Here is a 19,780-nt window from a genome sequence, read left to right on the forward strand (position 1 = left end):
CAGGCCAAAGGAGTGAGACCTCGCTCTCGGGGTCTCCGGACTCGGGGGCCTGCCCGCCCACCGCAGCCTCTCACCCTCGTGCACCCTGACGGCCCGGGGCTCCTTCGCACCCACCTGTTTTCTTCCTCCCAAACTTTCCCAGACACTGTGCCCGCAGATCCCATTCCCAGGCCCTTCATCTCTGCTGTCCCCAAGGGGCGCCTGCCCCTTCCAGGAAACTCTTCCTCTCCCTTTTCCCACACTCTTGTTCTTGGCCTGACCTCCGCTGACATCTCTGAATTCCACGGGCTATCTGCATTCTGGGACGCATCCCTTTTCCCCAGTCTTCAGGCACTGGCTGTCAGATACTTGTTGAGTTGCCTTGTGATGAAAACAAAAACAAAACCCCCTCTCATTTCTTTCCCCCCACCCCACAGACTTTTTTTTCCTTATTCACTGAGCACGACTAGCTCAACCTTCTTCTCTGGGCAACTCTGGTGTCTGGTTTTCTAAACCTCCCTAGTATTGCACCTGTGCCTCACACCTTCTCTCTGTTTCCCCTGACTTCTCCAGGGCTTTTTCACTCATTTTTTTTTTCCCGTACCTTCCTTATCTTAAGACCTTCATACATATCTGTGGAGCGAGCAAATGCCTTCCTAGCCCTCGGAACTAGTGCTCTCTCAGGGATGACTGTATCAGCAGTTCCAGGTGTGCCAGGCTCCCCTGGTTCCAGGCATCCTTCCAGAGCAGTTCTGCTCAGTCCTGCTCAGCCATGTCAGCCACCCTTGGCGTGGCCCAGTTGCAGGAACGCCAGACCTGTGTTTTAGTCTTTCCCTCTGTGCGACCTCTGCTTGGAAGGAATTCACCCCATTGCAGACAGAACCAGAAAAAGATGCAGTGTGAAAGCCCCATCCACCTTTCATTCCCACCCTGACCTTGGACACTAGGACTTCAACTCCTGACAGCACTTTGACCTACTCTTCCTTGAGACTTCCACTTCTCTGAAGTTTCCACAATGAAACCGAACTTTGATCTTGTTCGACTTCTCTTGAGTCTCCTTGTGAAAGTCCTCTTGCAGCTGATGGTAGTCCTGCAAATATCCCGGTGGCCCTGGCATTAATGGGGCATGATCTTTTCCTTGAACCGTGACACCACTCTTTGGTCATCTTTCTTTTCTTTATGTTTTCCCCTCATTCACCTCTCCCATATGATTCATTCATCATGATAACTTAGGAAACAAATCTCAAAATGGGTTGGCTGCTGCTTGCTGCTCTTTACTGCAAGTATCTCCCAGAAAGTGTAATTTTAGGAACTATTTGATGTTGTTGAACCTAAGTCTTTATTAAAGGAGCCCAGCGATCTTGTGCATCTGTAGCTTTGTGTAAATATCTAAAGCAACATTTCTGCCATATACTAAATCTTTAGTACAATAGATCCATATCTGAATACAATGATTTTACTAAAGGCAATGGTTAGTTTTGGGGGTATTTTTCTTAAATAGTCTTGGAGTTTTCTTTTTACTTAAGAATCAGAATTTACAAATATGTAAACAAGCAATGGCAGTGCCCTTGGTAACGCTAATTTAATCTACGTGAGGAGTAGATAAAAGTAACAGAACACAGGGTTTACTACAGGAACAAGAGGGAGGAAATACTCTCTGATTTTTACCTTTATAAGTAAAATTTGAATGACACTGGCTTTCTGCCGGATAAAAGGAATGCACCAGGTAATGGTTTTTAGGGTAAGAAATTTGAAAATTATCATGGCGATCTAATCAATGCAACAGCTATATGTATTTTCCATGCTGTAAATCTTCTCCATTTTGAAAGCTGAGAACACACTGGTGAACATAGCGTAAACATTTTCCACATCATAGTATATGTATAAATAAATCTCATTGGCTAACCATGTTGCCAATAGACTTAGTAACACAAAGAAAACAGAGGTTATATTTTAAAGCAGTAACTTGTTTCTGTGGTTGCCTCCCCACACCCCGTTTTCTGTTATTTGGTGAGCTAGAACATCGCTTCAAAAAGTTCTAGTAGATTCATTCTCTTACATTGTCAGGAGTCTAAACTTCTCTGAAAACACTTGAGGAAACAGTGTATGTCCTGGCTTTTATTTCTGGTTGTTTTGATTGTTATGAGCTGTCTTGCATTTGTCACAATATACTTCGGGAAAAACTATATTTGCTATGGAAGCTCTCTTCTCCGTTGTGGCTTCATCATGGAATGTTGTCCACTGGAGATTTATTACTCATTCATAATAATTTGCAAGTAGGAAAATGGAATGATTTTAATAAATACTAGCATATTGTCCACTAATTAAACTAGTTGTTTGATCAATGGGATATTCAAAGTCTGGTTTTTGATACTTTAAAGTCATTTTTAGATACATTGATGTTGGACTTAAAGATTATAACACATTATACCAGTTTAATAATAAAAAGTAAATTGAATTGATGAAATTTAAAAAAATTCAGGAATTTGGGAGACCTGATTTTCATTCCTTGTGCCTTGGACAACTAAATATTTTTTATAGCTCCATCCATATCATTTTAACTCTCTAGGATCCTTCTCATTTGTAAGGTATTATACTTAGGGTCCCTCCTTATTCTGGGATTGTAAGTATAATACCTTACAAATGAGAAGGTATATATACAGAGACATATAATGTATTATCAAACTTTTGATAAACTGCCATAATGACATATAAAAGAAAAATAAGCACATATTATGAGTTTTAAATTTTTGAGGGAAATAGATTACTTTCTTAAGTAGGAGCATCAAAGCCATATTTATTCCACCCAATTGTTAAACGATATTGGAGGACCTACTATGTGGCAAGTATTGTGCAAAGCGCGGGCAATACAATAGCCAGGAAAAGAAATTCCCAGTCTTTGACCTCATGCGACTTCTTTAACTATAGCCTTTATTTTAATGAAACTGTATTGAGGGAAATCACAAGAACTCCAGTTGTCCTGGGGATGTCTAGGATAAGGTTTACTTATCATCCACTTTGGGTAGTTTTGTTTACTGTGAATCTGTGGAGTGCAGCCATAACCATAAAAACAACCCTAAAGTCCCGACTGCAGGTGCATAAATCACCTATTCTGTTATTTGTCTTGAAGTCATTTACCTGGGAACACATGTGGAGAAACAGCTGGGGATTATACGTCATGGGTGGATTTAGTAACCCATTTATTTCGATTTTATTCTTATAAATGAGAGTTGCGGAGAACCCTTTCTCTCTGACATCGGTCTTGGGTTTGCTGGTGTCAGCCTGTCAGTGAAGATATTGGGACCAACTGGAGGGCTAGCTCCCCTAGTTTTCTTGTCAGAGGACGACTGGCTGTTACAACATTGCAGGTGGCTTTGAAGACTTCAGAAGTTACAGAGCAGAATGGCAGGAAGAAAAGTGACAGAACTGGAAGGATGACAACTAAGGGGAAGAAAGCTACTGACAGGGAATAGTCCAAGGAAATGAGAGAACAGTGAGCAAAGAGAAAACTGAAGGGAAGGCTGGATTCAAGCAGCAAAAAGGGAAAAATGGTTTCACTATTTTTGGAAAGGTATTATATTGATGCAAGCCTGTGAAAAAGTGAAAGGACATAAAAATACATATGTAGCCTCCCCTGAAATTGAATACTAGTAGCTTTCTGACATGTGTAAACTATTAAAAAAGCCTTGAGAGTGTGGGTGTAACTGGCATGTAAATAACGGAAAATATATGAAATATATTTGTGAGGTGGGATATTTGATAAATTTTGAAAAATATATGAAATATGTTTTGAGGTGGGACATGTGATAAATTTTATCTTAATTGAAGTTTTTAAAATCTGGGCTCCATTTAGCTAACAGAGTTTGAGTAACAGATTCTTTGCAATTAGAAAATTAGAGAGAATGTGTTCCAGTAATTTAATGTTCTCACATTTGTAAAAAATAGATACTGTAATCTGAAATCAGAATTTACGGACCATTTGTTGCTTTCCCTACTGCATCCCTGATCCTGGAGAAAGAAAGTGGCAGAGGTGAAAGAATAAGGCTCAGAGTTTGTCAGGGGTTTGAATAACTCCCTGCTGAGCCCTTTTCTAAATGTGAGCGCCTGTGAAAACCAACTCTTATCTTCTTAGAGCCTTGCTTTCCTAGTCTGTGAAATAGGAATAATAACAATCTTGTAGATTTGTTGTGAACGAAGGAGCAATGTTTTTTTTTTTTTTTTAAACTCCTCGAACTCAATACATGATAGTTTTGGGCTGAGATCCATTACTTTCAACCAAATTTGAATGCCTCCAAATGATCTAAAAATGTCTTCTCTCTCAATAATTTACTTGCTAGTAATCTTTGAAAGAGTTCATAGGTTAACGGATGTCATGTACCCAAGAAAGAACAAAACGTAAGAAGAAGGAGTTTATTTTGTTGGCATTAGCCAGTCAATCCATTAAAAAATTAGTACTGGCGTCCCTTTCGGCTCCCTGGCTATGACTCCTGTGTGTATGTAATCATTGCAGATTTGAACATTTCTGTCAAACTGCAGAGTGCTTTGTGACAATATGGAAACCACTTTTACAAGTTTTATAAGAATACATACAAGGATATACATATTTGGTAGAATGTAGGTTATTTCACAAAAAAATGTTTTTAAATTAGAAAAAAAATAGGTGAAAGAGAAATTGCTTATTTCATTTGCCTGAGAATGTCAAATGTTCTTCATTCATTGCATTCAAACTAATTTGTACACGTGTTCAAAGGTTTAGGCGGTGAGATGTAACAATTACCCTGCTAATGGCATTTATGTTTTGTGTACAGTGATCTAGTCTTGTTTGGCTACCAGTTCAATTGTTAGATCTTCATTTTAAAGCTAAATTTTGACAATGGGAAAATAACATCCACAACTATTAGTTAGTTTATAATTGATCTACCTTGAAGGACTCTGAGTTGTGTGGGAAGTGTGTTCGAGTGCTATTATGTCTTTTCTCCTCAGTATCATCGTTGCTCTTTTCATTCACCTTTGCTTTGTCCTGTTGTTTCTGTCATATGGAAATTAAGGTAAAATTAAAAAAAATACATATTTTATTGAATATGATAGTAAAATAAATGCATTATTTCCAGATGTATGCATTCTTCACCCATGAGTTTAGGGAGAAGGTAGAATGATACCTTTTGGAACTTCACACACTTCTAGAAAGAAAAAAAAATGAAGTGCATAGGCAGGGAAAATATTTGCAAGGCCTTTCTGGTGACTAAGTTTTCTTTGTAGGCCCTTGCTTATTACATGAGCCAGTGACGTAGCTCAAACTTTAAAGTTCCTATTTTTAAATCCTGACTTTAACCTCAACACTCTTAACAGTTATGTCATACTAGAGGCCTGGTGCATGAAATTCATGCACTGGAAGGGGCCCTAGGCCTTGCTGGTGATCAGGGCTGATTGGGGCCTTCCAGCTGTCAGCCAGGGCCTTCCTTCGTTCTGCACCGCTCCCTGGTGGTCAACGCATGTCATAGTGAGCCATTGAATGCCTGAGGGGACACTTTGCATATTAGGCTTTTATATAGAGAGATAATTTAGCATAGTACCTAATGGGTAATCAATAAAATGCTTAGAATAGATGAATGGATGTTTTTGTTTAATCGTCTTCTTACACCTGCCATTTATTTTTTTATTTTTATTTTTTTTTAAATATATATTTTATTGATTTTTTACAGAGAGAAAGGGAGAGAGATAGAGAGTCAGAAACATCGATGAGAGAGAAACATCGATCAGCCGCCTCCTGCACATCCCCTACTGGGGATGTGCCCGCAACCCAGGTACATGCCCTTGACCGGAATCGAACCTGGGACCCCTCAGTCCGCAGGCCGACACTCTATCCACTGAGCCAAACCGGTTTCGGCTTACACCTGCCATTTAAAGCAAACCTTCAGAATGCAGCTGTGCTAACAAGCAGATGGGGTAGTATCCTCCTCCTGGTTTTCGTTAGGTGGCCCATTTATATTTTAAGAAGTTAGGTACAAGAAATGATTCCTTCAATCTCCTCCAGTCTCCAGTCTGCTTATAGTGTCTGCACAATTCTCTCTCAAATGAGAGGGAAATGTTTGTCAGCAAGTGGGCTACTGTTGCCAAAAAAAGCATTGCTAGGAGATGGAATGACAGTCTTGCTCCTCAAAACTCACTTCAGGACAGAATCTGAAGATCTAGAATTATGTACTGTAAGCTCAGAGCACCTCATAACATTGCAAAGTCCAGCTTAGAGTGATTTAGGAAGTAGGGGAACTGCAAATATCCCAGAAGCTGGAGACTTGTGGGGCTGTGGTGAAGAGTTGAGAAAGAGTGAACATTCTTATGAAAACAACAGTGAGGAAGTCACTTCCTAATACAGGCTGGATTTGAGACTTATTAAACAGTTCTTCATTTAAGTAGTGGTTATCCAACTCTAGTGAACATAAAAACACCTGAAGAAAATGGTTAGAATCAGACTCCTGGGCCCCTCAGCAGGTCTGGTTTGATAGCTCTGAGGAGGAGGGAGGGGAGGGACTTGGACTTTATAGTTTAAACAAAAGACCACCTGATAGCTAGGACCCCACAGCTATACCTCAAGGACTGGATTCCACACCTTCACTGATCTAGACTCCAGTCGACAGTGAGCTCTGCAGACTGATTTTTTGGAAAGAATGATCCTGGACACGACTCCTTTGAGGTGACTAGATCCAGGTGAATTTTTGTGTTAATAGGGACAGAATAAAAGTGGTGACTTGGAGCTACATCCTATGGTTGTGTCCTTTGTGTTCAAAATAATCGTGTTGGTTGTGTGGCAGAGGAGTTTGGGGTGTCGTGGTTTGTGGTTTTAATTACTTGTGGACTCTGTGGCTGTTTTTCCTGAAGACACTTTGTTAGCTCCCCTAAGTTTACATTCAAGGTCACATGCCATTGCTTAGTGTGCTAGGGCCCCTTCAAATAAACTATTAGAAAATGTGGAGGAGGGCAGAGGAGAAGGGAGAAGGGTTTTCTTGAGGATCCTGTGACAGGACCACCAGCCTTTGTGTTTTTCAGAGTGTTACCCATACAACATTTCTCAAATGCTCCATCTACTGGTTCATCCTGAAGCAATAACTTGTTCACATGCCTACAAAAAATTTCTTTAAAAGGTGAAGGGAGAAAGAAACAGATCTGGATGCCAGGAAAATATTTTTTTTTTTACTAGAAAGGAAGCAGTAGGGGATTCGGATATTAGGTGAATAGAGCTACCTATCAAACCTTACTAAAATATAATACCAGCTACTCATCTCTACATCCTTAGCCAGTTAGTCTTTCTCTCATTCAGTGGATAAGTTGAACTCTCCAAATAAATGGTGAGCCGACATTTGAAGAGTTTGCATTTGCAGAGAACTCTGGAACCAGTCTATCATGAGAGGAGGCCGTCTGCGTGGAAGTCCTGGTGGTACCTTAGTTGCAAGTCCTTGAAGTCTGATTGACTCCTTTTCTATTCACTGTACTATATTTGCTACGTGTGACTCTGCTGTGCCCAATAGAGTAATTAAAAATGTCAAAAACATGCTTACATTCCTTGTTGCTTTATGCCTATGCTTCTTCATGCATGAACTCTCCAATTTAATATCGGGGAAGAATGGTTTTTCTGATTAGTTTTGTGCACAACACACACACACACACACACACACCCATTCTGTTTTCTCTCACTGCAGTTTCCCCTATAGAATACTGTTATTGCCCACATGTCTGTATTAGGACTTGTGTTGTACTGTGATTTTGGTTTATTCTGCCTCCTTAAGACAGATTTATGCATGTCTATATCTAGTAAAAAGTCTGATTTATAAAGGCACTCAATACATGCTTGTTAGGAGAATGAATAAATGAGTGAAAAAATCCTTGTGTAGCTTGTGATATATTAGTAATTCTTTGTAGGCTATGATGATTTTGTGCTGACATATTTAGTTGACTATTTTAACTGTTCTATTTGTATCTTTTTCTTAGACACAAATAAGAGTAAATATAGTTGTAAAATTATTTTTTAAAATGCTTCAGGTTTTGAAAATCCTCTCATGTTGAGTCTTTTATTGGAGCTTCACAATAATCTCTAGATTTTATGCCAGTTATCTCTAACTTTGGTAACCATGATTATCTTAAAATGCTTGTAGTCATAGTAACTATTTGGGGAAGCATATGTGCTGACAGTGCATTCTAGCTCTTAAAGATCAGATGTGTATCTCTGGAAGATATGGAGATGGTATCTATACCATGCTGTTTTGTTCATTATTAGTTCAATGTATAAGAAATCTTTGTTATCAAACATTATATTAAATAAGAATCTCAACAAACCAGCACATCCACATATTTATCCTACAGTAATCATTATAGACATAATAATGGTGTTGGAGGGATGGAGTCCTTGGGAACAGTGATAAAATTAGAAATTGTTGCTTTAAGAAATGGGGAGGAATAGTGACCAGGAACAGGTAGAAGTATCATTAGGTATTTTTTTGAGGGCCCAATTGAGGTTGGAGATAATTAATTTGTAGCCTAGTCTGAGAGGATGAGTATGACTTGGAGAGGTATAAAGTGCTGAAGGTATTCATTGTATATTAAATGGCCTGTCTGTCAGCTTGAACTTCAGGTGTTTGGGGGGAAATCCATTGGAGCAGTGGATGATGTCTTGGGAAATAATGAGAGTGAATGTCAAATGAAGCAGACTGTAATATTCGAAAGCATTTCTAGCCTTCCTGTGTTGCACACAGATTTGACATTAAGCTTATTTAATGTATATCTGGGTCTTACTCTTTCACTATTCAGTTAATGCTCCTAGAATAGCTAATTGACCCCCCAGGCCACCCTCTTCCGCCAAATCAGAATCGATAACTGGTTATTAGTTAGTTTTTGAGAAACTCAATGCAAATTTCTTGATTAGTATTTACGTTATGTTTTCAAAGTTAGAACTGAGCCTTGAAAAATTAAGGCTACTCAGTTATATCATTCAATGCATTATTTATGGGCCTTAGTTGTTACACAATGAGTTTCCTTGGCTCAGATATGGTAGTACATTGCTTCTTGAACATAAAGGAGCCTATGGGATTCGAGTAATAGGTGGCTACCAAAACATTTCCTATTGTGATATTTTCTTATCCAAAATGGTAAAAAGTCGTTCTGGTTAATCAGACATTCTGACAAAGTATACTATCTCACATGTGCAGTATCAATTTGTGAGTAGATGAAATCCAATAAAATACATTTAAGAGTTAAGCACTTTTCAGTTTGTGAATCAGTGTTTGATCATCCCAAAGTCTCTCCTGTGTGTGTCAGTGATGCAGTGTCATTATTATGAGTCTTAGCTATCACTGGGCTATAGGTGTGTGGACATCCTAGTAAGTGGAGTGTTTTAGATAATCAAATGCTACATAGTGGGAATTTTTTTTCTACATAGAAACACTGAGGAACTACATGGTTCTGGTGGTCTGAAAGAGTTAATGTGCATACTTGATTACTAATACTCTACCAGGGAGTCTCTTAGGCAGAGGGAGGCAAATTAGGAGTGGATTTTAACAAAAAGCTTAAAACAACTTTTAGAGATCTGTGCATAATTTGGTTAATGTGATTGCCTTGTTTTCTTGAAAAATACTCATTCGTATATGTGTGTGCGCGCAGGATGGGGGCAGATGCTGCAGTTCAATAAATGTCGCATTCTGATTTTTGTTTTAATTTGACTTTGGGGAAATAACTTTCCTGTCTTTGTTTCCCCGTCTCTGAAATCATATATAATCATACTAATCTCTTACTCCTGGGTAAATATGTAATAAAAATGTGAACAGTGAATCAGAGACATTGTGTTTACTGTTATTAATTTCTTCATTGTGCTGCTATGCTGATTCCTTGAGGACTAAGGTCTTGGTTAGGATTCCTTTCCTCTCTACATTCTGGGAGAATAACGGGTTTTGGAGTCAGACACTAACTCCTGTGCTATCTTGCGCAATCTTGGATAAGCCTCTCTGAGGCTCAGTTTCTTTTCTATAAAATGAAGGTAATAATTTATAGAATTATGAAGATTAAAAATATACTGCATAGCACAGTATTTGGAATACAGTAAACAATTAATTTTGGTGCCTTTTTCTGACCCCTTATCAGTTATCCTACAGATCTGTATATTGGTTATCACATCTCCTGATACTTTATCTCCAGCCACAGTCTTTGGGGAAACCTCCAAATATTTCCTTCCTTTATAGTTCTTGTTTAGCATTCTTGTGCTTTTCATGGAAAATATGTTCAACATTTTTGGGTGTGCAACATCTTAGGATTATAAAATCTCTCAGAAATTTCTTCCCAGAAATCTTAAAAACAGATGCGATTTTACTGGTTACTTATTTATTCACTCAGTCACTCCTCACATGCGTTCATTCGGACAGCATTTATTTAGCAAATGAGGATTTACCAATTCATTCAGTATATACTCCATATGCATTAAACACACAAAGTAGACATTCAGACAAAAATTGGATATGGTCCTTTTGGTTTTAAGCAACGTAAAATCACATTTTAAAAATTACCACATAATGAGTCGAACGGCTATTTCAACCCTCCTTCTGTCTCTCCCCTTCGTTCTAACTTGACCTTTCCTTATTTGGCATGATGTGGAGGACATGTGGACAAAGGAAGAGCCTGTATAGAAAAAGACCAGTTGAAACTGTAATGATGATGATGATGATGAGGCGGAGGAGGAAGAGGAAGAGGAGGATAAGAGTGTTGATTTATCAAGCCTTACCATGTACCAGGCAGGGAACCAAGTGCTCTAGACATGGTATTCCATTAAATACCCACAGCAGTAACGCAGGAGTAATGCCTTCCCATGGTCTATAAGGTGTCAAAAGCCTACCTTTCTGACCTCACCTCCTGACACTCTAACCTCCGCTCACAGGTCTACAGTACTCTTCTTGCTCACTCTGGGCAAGTGTTATCTTGCCTCACTTTTGTCCCATTCCCCGTGCCAGAAATGCTCCCTTGTTCCAGTTTTCCATATGATTGGCCCTTTTGTGGCGTTTAGATTTCTGCTCAGTGTCATCTCATCACCCTCCCCCCCAATTATTCTCTCTCACATCACTGTTAGTTTCCATCATAGCATTCACCATCAGACGGTATCTATTTACCAGCTTGCTTATCTATTACCTGTCTCCCCTCACTGCAATTTAAGCTCTGCACGAGCAGGACCTTGTCTGGGTTGCTCACAGTGGTCTTTGTGGTGCCTAGAAAAGTCCTGGCTCGAGGTAGGTTCTTAATACATCTTTATTGACTGAATGAAGTAGAGTCATTTTGAGAGAAGTCTTAGCACTTGGAAAAGAAAGAGCAGAATTAAAAAAACACAGACACATAGGGTGGGAGCAGGAAAAAATAACATATTAGGTAAGTACTATGGACCCAGCATTTAAGTGTTTTTATAATATGTGTCACTGGATTTTCAGAATAATTTTATGAGCCAGAGAAGTCAAGTAACTTGCCTATGATCACAGCTAAAGAGTGATAGAGATAAGATTAGAATCTTGGTCTGTGTAGCTCCAATCTCTGTATTCCTTCTTGTGGAATTATATGTTTCAAACCCCTGTGAGTGTGGTGGACATTGTAGTGCCTAGATGCCCCTTTAGGAATGAATGACTTACCTAGATGCTGGGAATACTACTGGCTGTCACCCTCAACTGTCAGTCTCTTCCATGTGTTGCCTGGACTGAAGGGAGCTGCCTTGCCCAAGGTCGTACCCCTTCCAGTGACTGATCAACATGGGGATCTGAAGGCTTGTCCGCAAGCAATAGTTCAGCCAACTCTGAAGTAGAACTCCATGTAGGGTCAGCTGAGGCCCTCACTGAGGCTGCATCTCAGGCAACTTCTCCCTCTTTCTAGTTCTGCTTCTTCTATACTCTTTCCTGGGTATGGATCCCCAGAGCACCTCCTAAAAAGCTTTCTGCATGCTAATCTTTTCAGTCTGCTTCCCAGGGAAACCAACTTGCTGTAGTGATTTCGAGAAACATCATGACATTAAGAGAAGCGCAGAAGGCAGCACCCAGAAGGTGGCATTTGGAAGAAATATAATGATAACCTTGAATTTGGAGTTTGTGAATTTAGGTGCACATGGTCAGCTCTGGACTTTGAGTTCTCTGAGGGCTTAGTATTACTGGATCACTAGCCTCAGCTCAGTGCCCATCACATGGTAGGCAGTCACTCATTAAATAGACTGTTGAAAATTTGGGATTGGAGTTGGGGTAAGAGCTTGTGGAAGTAATAGCTAATAGCTTGAAAATTGACAAGCTCTCAGAGTGAAAGAGAGAAATCTAAGAACAACAGAGACTTGAGAAGCAGTACACTAGCACATAGAGAACCCAGAAGAATTCAGGTACCAGGATGCTTTTTGGTTTGCTTGTGAGGGTGGGAGGTGGCTGGAGAGAAGCTGGGAGCAAGGCCTGTAGTGGTTGATATCTGGGAAATAATGAGGACAATTTAAGGATGGCACTCTCGAGCCCAGCATGAATGAGGTTGCTGGTGGCCTCAGGAAAGCAATGCCAATTCTGCATCTGAGGTAGAAAACTACTTAACAAGGTTCAAAGAGGGTATATATGATGAGTCAACAAAGGATATGATGGGCATACATTTCTCATCCAAGGTGTTTGGCAATAACAGGTAAGAGAGATATTTGGCAGGTCTTCTGAGGCCACATCCAAATTTATTAAAAAGGTGGAGATTGTTTGAAGGTTGACAGAGTAGTGAGAAGAGTTGGAGATGGATGAAAATAGGTGCCGGGAAAGGCAAGGGTATACAGCGTCACTCTTTCATGGCTTTCTCTGTACCTGGGGAATGCCCTATGGCATCATAGGAGTATAAGGCAAAGACAGCTGTCAGAGGTTGGTTTTGTTTTTTTTAAATATATTTTATTGATTTTTTTACAGAGAGGAAGGGAGAGGGATAGAGAGTTAGAAACATCGATGAGAGAGAAACATCGATCAGCTGCCTCCTGCACACTCCCCACTGGGGATGTGCCCACAACCAAGGTACATGCCGTTGATCGGAATCGAACCTGGGACCTTTCAGTCCACAGGCCAACGCTCTATCCGCTGAGCCAAACTGGTTAGGGCGAGGTTGGTTTTTATTTACACCGAATTGATTATAGTCTTGTCTCGATTTTATCCGTATATCTCAGTGATGGGTCAGTAATTTTGATATCTAATGGTTGTGAAATTTAAATTGCCATGCTATTCACCGTTCTCCAGGTTTTCCTCTATGCTAGCTGGGCTGACAAAGGGAGGTCAAATGAGGCCAGACATGTCATTCATTTACCCGCCAAACATTTTACAATCCCCTTATAAAATGGACATTTTTCATTTGTATATTCCACGGCAGATAGCTGTTAGATTGTCTCAGTCTGAAAACTTCAGGTTTTCTCTGACCCGTCTACAGACAGGACTTTATAAATGGAACACCATGTGGAGGGAACTGTTTTTGATTTGTGCTTTGTATTAGCTTTCTCTCTCTCAGTGTGCAAGGTAATTTGAGATGTCTATTTTAAAGCCATGACTCCTGGCCTTACACTCCCTGTGTCCATATGACTTTGCTTAGTGTTAGAGCCCTTTTGCACTGATGGAAAGGTCACTAATGGAAGGGGCTCCGGGGGCATTAGGAGTCAAGTGGCAGGACTGCACTTTGTTGTTATGTGGAATATATTTTACACAGTTGAAAGTTGGTGTGGGAGGTAAAGTGAGGCCAAGCAGGATGTACACAATCAAATGCAGCTTCTTGGCTCCCTCCCTTTCCTTTTCCGGGTAAATTTTACCTAATTTCATTAAGCAAGGATTTACGTCTATTTTATTTACTGCCACGGGCAAGTCTGCTAGTGCCTGGCACATAGTAGTTGATCAATAATTATTAAATGAATAAATTTAGAGTGAATATAAAGATATTTATTCTAACTATACTATACAAATAGTGTCAGAAACAGATAAGGTGATACATACAAATGCACTTCAGAAAAATAAAAGCAACAGTAGTAACAAAAACAAAATAGACAAAACAGAATGTACAGATGTAAACAACCCATTATGTCCTATTATTTTTATTCCTTCGTCATATATATATAATCCACCCACTATGCACGCTTGACTTTACTGTGTACTGAGCCATAATGCAAGGTCTATGGAGCAGAAAACGGCTGTTGTCATCTGCAGAATTTAAAAACCAAGTGCTGGATGTTCCTTAAGTATTCTTGTAAGCATCTATACCAGTCAGTTTACATTACATACTAGGAGGAAATAAGTTTTTCCTACATGATCTAACAATATTTTTTAAAAAAATTCAACATTAGTTCATTAAACAGATATTTGTTGCTGTCCTTTTCTGTGCCAAGAATTTGAGATGTCTCAGTTATATGGGGAAAATACTTATAATCTCTCCCCTCCCCCATTTTTTTCTTATGATTTCTGTTGCAAACATTTTGGGAATGATATTTCAGAAAGATTTTATCTTGATTCTAACCTCTGTCTTGATTTTAACAAGATTTTAACATTTTAACATTTGTTAAAATCTTCCCAAGAGAAAGCAAGAACTTTTGGAAGAAAAATTCACATTTTCCCAATAGCAAATTAGTGAGAAACCTATAATAACTCAGTGTTTTTGTAGACCTCAACAAACAAGAAACATATCTGTAGAAATGCTGTTGTTCAAATTCTTGACTCTATCTTCCAAATTCATTTTTTCTTGTGTGATTGGTCTAATTTGTGTATGAGAGATATATCTTGATTTTTTAATGTTGTCTTACTAAATACTTAATTTTCAACTGAAGGTATTTATGTGTGTTTTGTTTGTTTGTTTCAGGGATGAAATGATGCAGGGGTGCTTACAAATTGTGTTTTTATAGTACTTGTAGACATAAACCTGAGTTTATTTTAATAGCATTTTGAAATCTATCTATCATTGATTATATAGGGCAGAAGATAAATGATTATGCCATTGGATTCTCAATTTAAAAATGTCATCTAATAGAAACCTGGAGTAGGCATAATTACTCTCATTGTTTCTCTTTTTAAAATTTGCCACAAGTAATGAAAATGTGTTTTACCTCTTTATAAAGAAATCTGCCTTCAAAGGCATTTGTTGTAAGGAGTGATAATAAGATGATTGTATTGTAAGGGAACAAAGACTGAGGGGAAGAGTGAATTTTAGCTACAGACTATTGTAATTCCATTTGAAGCTTCAGACAGATATGAGGGAATTTCTAGCACGCAGCCTAGAGAAGAGAAATTTATTGTTTCCTTCTGATAAAAGATCAATAAAGCTTTGTTGACCTGACTTTGTAAGCTGTAAAGACTCTTTGTATGTGTGTGTGTTGGTGTGTGTGTGTGTGTGTGTGTGTTGTTAATTTATTGCCATTATATATATGTTTAAAAGAAAACAGTCTTTCATTTTGTTCCGAATTAAATTCTTTTTCCAAAAGTGTGCTTGTCAAGTACTGACCTAACTTTTCTGCGGAAGAGGATCGGATGGGATTTGTCCGTAGCTTGCAAGAGGCTACCTAGTGAACTCTGGTGTGGGAGGCTGCTCCCTGGCTCTTTAAGCATTTGGGTAGCTCTCTCCTGATTCAGCTGCATGCTTGGGATGGGAGTTGGGAAAGATGTAGGAAATAAGAGACTAAATTAAATGGTAAGTGTAATTTTTCACTATCGGCCTAGCATTCTTGACTATTGGGTTCAGTCTAGGTCTCAACTATCTAGTTAACATAGATATTAAATTATTTTGATTATAGCAATGGGATATATGATCATGATGACGATAATTGTAGAAATCAACAATTCCGTTGGACATATAATTGGAAAAAAATTTTACTTACAGGTTACCCCCAAGAGATATAATCATTTTTCAAAGAATACATATGAGTAAGTCACTTTCAAATATGGGCCTACAAAAAAGTTACCACAGTTAAGCTATAAAATGAGTCTGCAAATATAAATTTTAAAATGATATCAGACTAATAACTTTGGTCATTAGATAAGGAATTTAGCTGTTTTATGTGATTTATAAATCAAATCAAGATGTAACTGCCTGGAAACATTTTAAAAACCTAAAATAACCAAGTTTATTATTTTGCTCTTCCAGAGTAACAGAAGCGAAAGCAAAGGCATATAAAACATTTTATACTAGTTTAAACTTGATATGATATAGGTTAAGATTGAGAAAACATTGTAAAGTGGGGGCCATTTACCTTTGATAGTCCCTATTTTCAGTCTCTCCCTCTCTTTCTTTCTTAATTCCTATATTAAAGCCTCATGCCACATAAAAATCTGCTGAATCTCTCTCATCAGACAAATTTGGACAGTGTACATTTTAAATACTTTATCCTGTTAAATTATTCTTGAAACATACCTCCTTTGATGTTAAGTAACTGCAGGAGTTGAAAATAAGTGTTTTGGAGAAGATTGGGGGGTGAGTGGGGTGGAGACAGCTCTCTTGGTGCTCCTAAAATCAAACCTGGTGTCTGGCCCACAAGGCTCTGACATACATGGGTAGTTTATGGAAGTGGTTATGTCTGGGTGCTTCTCCGGCAGCCATCTGGAGCTCTCTGCAGCTATAATAAATTAGCTAATGTTCTTGATCTGTAGGAATAACACAGATATATTGGGAGACATAAACAAAATAATATACAGCACCTTTGACTATGTGGCATTATATTTATTATTAATTTTTTTATCATAAACTATTTTCTGTTGTTCTAAAGAACTGTTACTACTTCCTTAGGGTTCATCCTATATCATAAAACCCTAATATGCAAATAGACCGAACGGCGGAACGACCAGTCGCTATGATGCGCACTGACCACCAGGGGGCAGACGCTCAATGCAGGAGCTGCCCCCTGGTGATCAGTGCACTCCCACAGTGGGAGCGCCACTCAGCCAGAAGCTGGCTCACAGCTGGCGAACACAGTGGTGGTGACGGGAACCTCTCCCACCTCCATGGCAGTGCTAAGGAGTAGCGAGCCGAGTGGTAAGGAGCAGTGAGCAGGCGGGCAGTATAAAGCGAGGGGTCCAGGACTGTGAGAGGGTGCAGGCTGGGCTGAGGAAACACCCCCCCCCCACCCAGTGCATGAATTCCGTGCACCAGGCCTCTAGTTTTAAATAAGGCTCATAAGACTAAATGAGACTGATGTTGTCCTTATGTTTTATAATGCTTGCAGATTCTTGAAATTTTGCTACTTATATGCATAATTCAGGAATTAATATGCGTTGTGCCACTTTTGGATGCCCCTGTACTAGGTTTGCATGGGAAATTCCGTTAAGTGCCCTTATATATGCAAGAAAATGAAAATGTCTTTTAAAAATAGAAAAAAGAGAATAATGTCCAATCAGTACCTTGTTCCTAAGTATCATGTCACTAAAATTCCCTGTTGTTTGGTGTGAATGGGTGTACCTGATTTCTGAGGGTCAACAGTTAACTGATAGTTATAAAACTGAATTGCAGAGCAAGAAACTTAAAACTGTGTAGTATTCTAGACAGAATTTGAGAAAAATCTATACTGTGCCAGAAATTTCCCTTCCTCTGTAGGCAGCTGTTCCCAATATCACTTCTTAGTCATGTTCTTTCATGTCCACTTTTCCCAGCTACTAACTTTCCATTAGGCAATGAGACAAACAAATGGCCAAGAAATACTACAGAGGTAAACATTTGGTTCTGACATGAGCAAGTTTGGATGTCTTTTGTCAGAGTTCTAATATGAACCCTACAACAATTCACATTGTAATGACCTTTTTTAAATGATAGATGGCTTATTTTGAGTAGTTTTTAGTGTAAGCAGATTTGAAGAGAATTTTGAAAAACCAGGGGCTTTCACCAACTATATTGTCTTTAACCCCTGACAATGTAAGGCATTTTTCTTTTTAACTTTCCTCACTTCAGGGCTGTGAAAAAATGATGTGCCGACCTATACTTTCCATGCAGAAGAGCCACAGGCATTGAATGGTACCTGCTTGGAGTTTACCAAGCATGTTTTAAATACACATTATCCCACGCTGATTCACCCAGGAAATGCATGCTGTGGCAGGACCAGGATTCATTATAAACTCAACTTAAAGATAAGGAAACAAAAACTCAGAGAGGAAGGGTAACTTGCCCAAAGTCAAGAAGCTAGTAACCATATACATTTTGGAGCCTCGTTCTCCTGTTTCAGGTCCTAAGTTCTTTCTACTCTGACATATCTCTCGACATGTCCATGAATTGTTGCATCCCAATATACAGCATTGTTCAGGGTAGGCTCCCTATTTCATTTCCCATATGTTTCCTACTTTGTGACTTGCTAAGGGGTGGTAGCAATATCCTGTTGGTTTTTTTTCTTGTTTTAAAATATTTATCTTTATTGTTGAAAGTTTTACAGATGTTACCCCCCCCCCCATTGATCCCCTCCATCCCTCTTGTTGGTTTTCTTGAATTTTACCTCCTCTCACCAACTGTTTAGTTCCTGACTGTGCTATAAGTCCACACAACACAGACTTGTGTTAGAAATGACAAAGGTCTCTTTCTCCATCAGACTCTGGCTCTAGGCTGACCTAGTTTGCCTTTCCACTGTCATGTTTGTATGCTCCAGGCTCCCATGATGGAGGTGGCCATGACCAGATTGACAAACGCCATCATCACTGCCAACATCTGAGCTTATGCTGCAGAGTCTGGGAAGAGCAATGATGTTACTTGTACATAGTTTGCTTTCTGAATATGAAAGAAGTCATGATTATCATAGAAATCGTTACATGCATAAGGGTCTATATTTCTCTTCATAGATTGTATATAATTGTGCACACCCATTCATACACATATCTAACAAATTATTATTAGAAGAAACAAGGAAGTAATATAATAGTTATTGTTTGATGGATTAATACCTAGATTAAGAGATGTGCTCAGAGTTAAGTGACAAAAAAGGTACGACTTTCCATGTCATGTAGTGCTAGTGTTCTGCTGCCTGCATGTTTTTGTCCTGAAAGAAGTGTGATTATCTGTACCTCAGCTTAGGAAAGTCATGCATCATAAACACTGATGACATGGCAGTCCTTATCTGCCGAACATCTGCCTGGTAAGCACCTTTCATATTCATTTGGATCACCCGATTATAGTCAACACTCAATCTTATTATTTTAGACCCTCGTCGAGTTTTATCTTCTAAGAGAGGTTGAAACAGAGCTGGGCAGCATCTGAGACCCTTAAACTCCAAGTATTTGTGCTGGTCATGGTCCTGAGGTAATCAGACTCTCAGCCACTGACTGGCTAAACAAAATGCCCACGGTTCTTTGGTTGGCATCTGATGACAATTATTTACATTGAGCAATAACTGTGAAATGAGGCTGATTACTCAAAGTCTGCATGGTCAGCACTTTCTTACCTGTTCATGAGGAACCAAGCCATAATCAAAAGTTTTTTTTTTCATATTTTTAAAAAATTAATGACTTTTAGCCAACTGGTTCCGGGTTAAAAGTTTGCTTTAATCCAGTTAGAGTCAAAGCAAAACAACTTTCATCCCAAATTCTTCAGTGCACTGTAGAGAGCTGTCTGATGGCAGGGGAGGCCTTGCGCATGAGAGGTGGCACTCCACGTCTGTTTATAAGACTCCCTTTTTAGTAAAGGTGGTTGAAGAATTTTCCTTACATTAGGAATAATCTTTCTCAATGTGACAGAGGGCCAATATCCCCCTGAACAGTATTAGATGCAATGTTTCATAAAGGATTCCCCTTCCTTCTCTTTCCTATGGGTGCTCTCTCTAACTGCACCTTCCCCCCCCCACCCCACCCCCTTT

At 39.1% G+C, this 19,780-nt stretch overlaps 1 protein-coding gene across 1 annotated transcript in view; it reads left to right on the top strand.

Moving 5' to 3' along the window:
• GUCY1A2 (guanylate cyclase 1, soluble, alpha 2) overlaps positions 1-19,780 on the top strand; it is a 296,176-nt gene that overhangs the window by 5,341 nt on the left and 271,055 nt on the right. Inside the window, exons 2-3 of the mRNA XM_014532888.1 lie at positions 11,947-12,032; positions 12,271-12,355. Coding sequence (XP_014388374.1) covers positions 11,947-12,032; positions 12,271-12,355 — 171 coding nt within the window. The remainder of the gene's footprint in view (positions 1-11,946; positions 12,033-12,270; positions 12,356-19,780) is intronic.

Source organism: Myotis brandtii, unplaced genomic scaffold, assembly GCF_000412655.1.
Source record: "Myotis brandtii unplaced genomic scaffold, ASM41265v1 scaffold920, whole genome shotgun sequence".
Taxonomy (NCBI): Eukaryota; Metazoa; Chordata; class Mammalia; order Chiroptera; family Vespertilionidae; genus Myotis; species Myotis brandtii.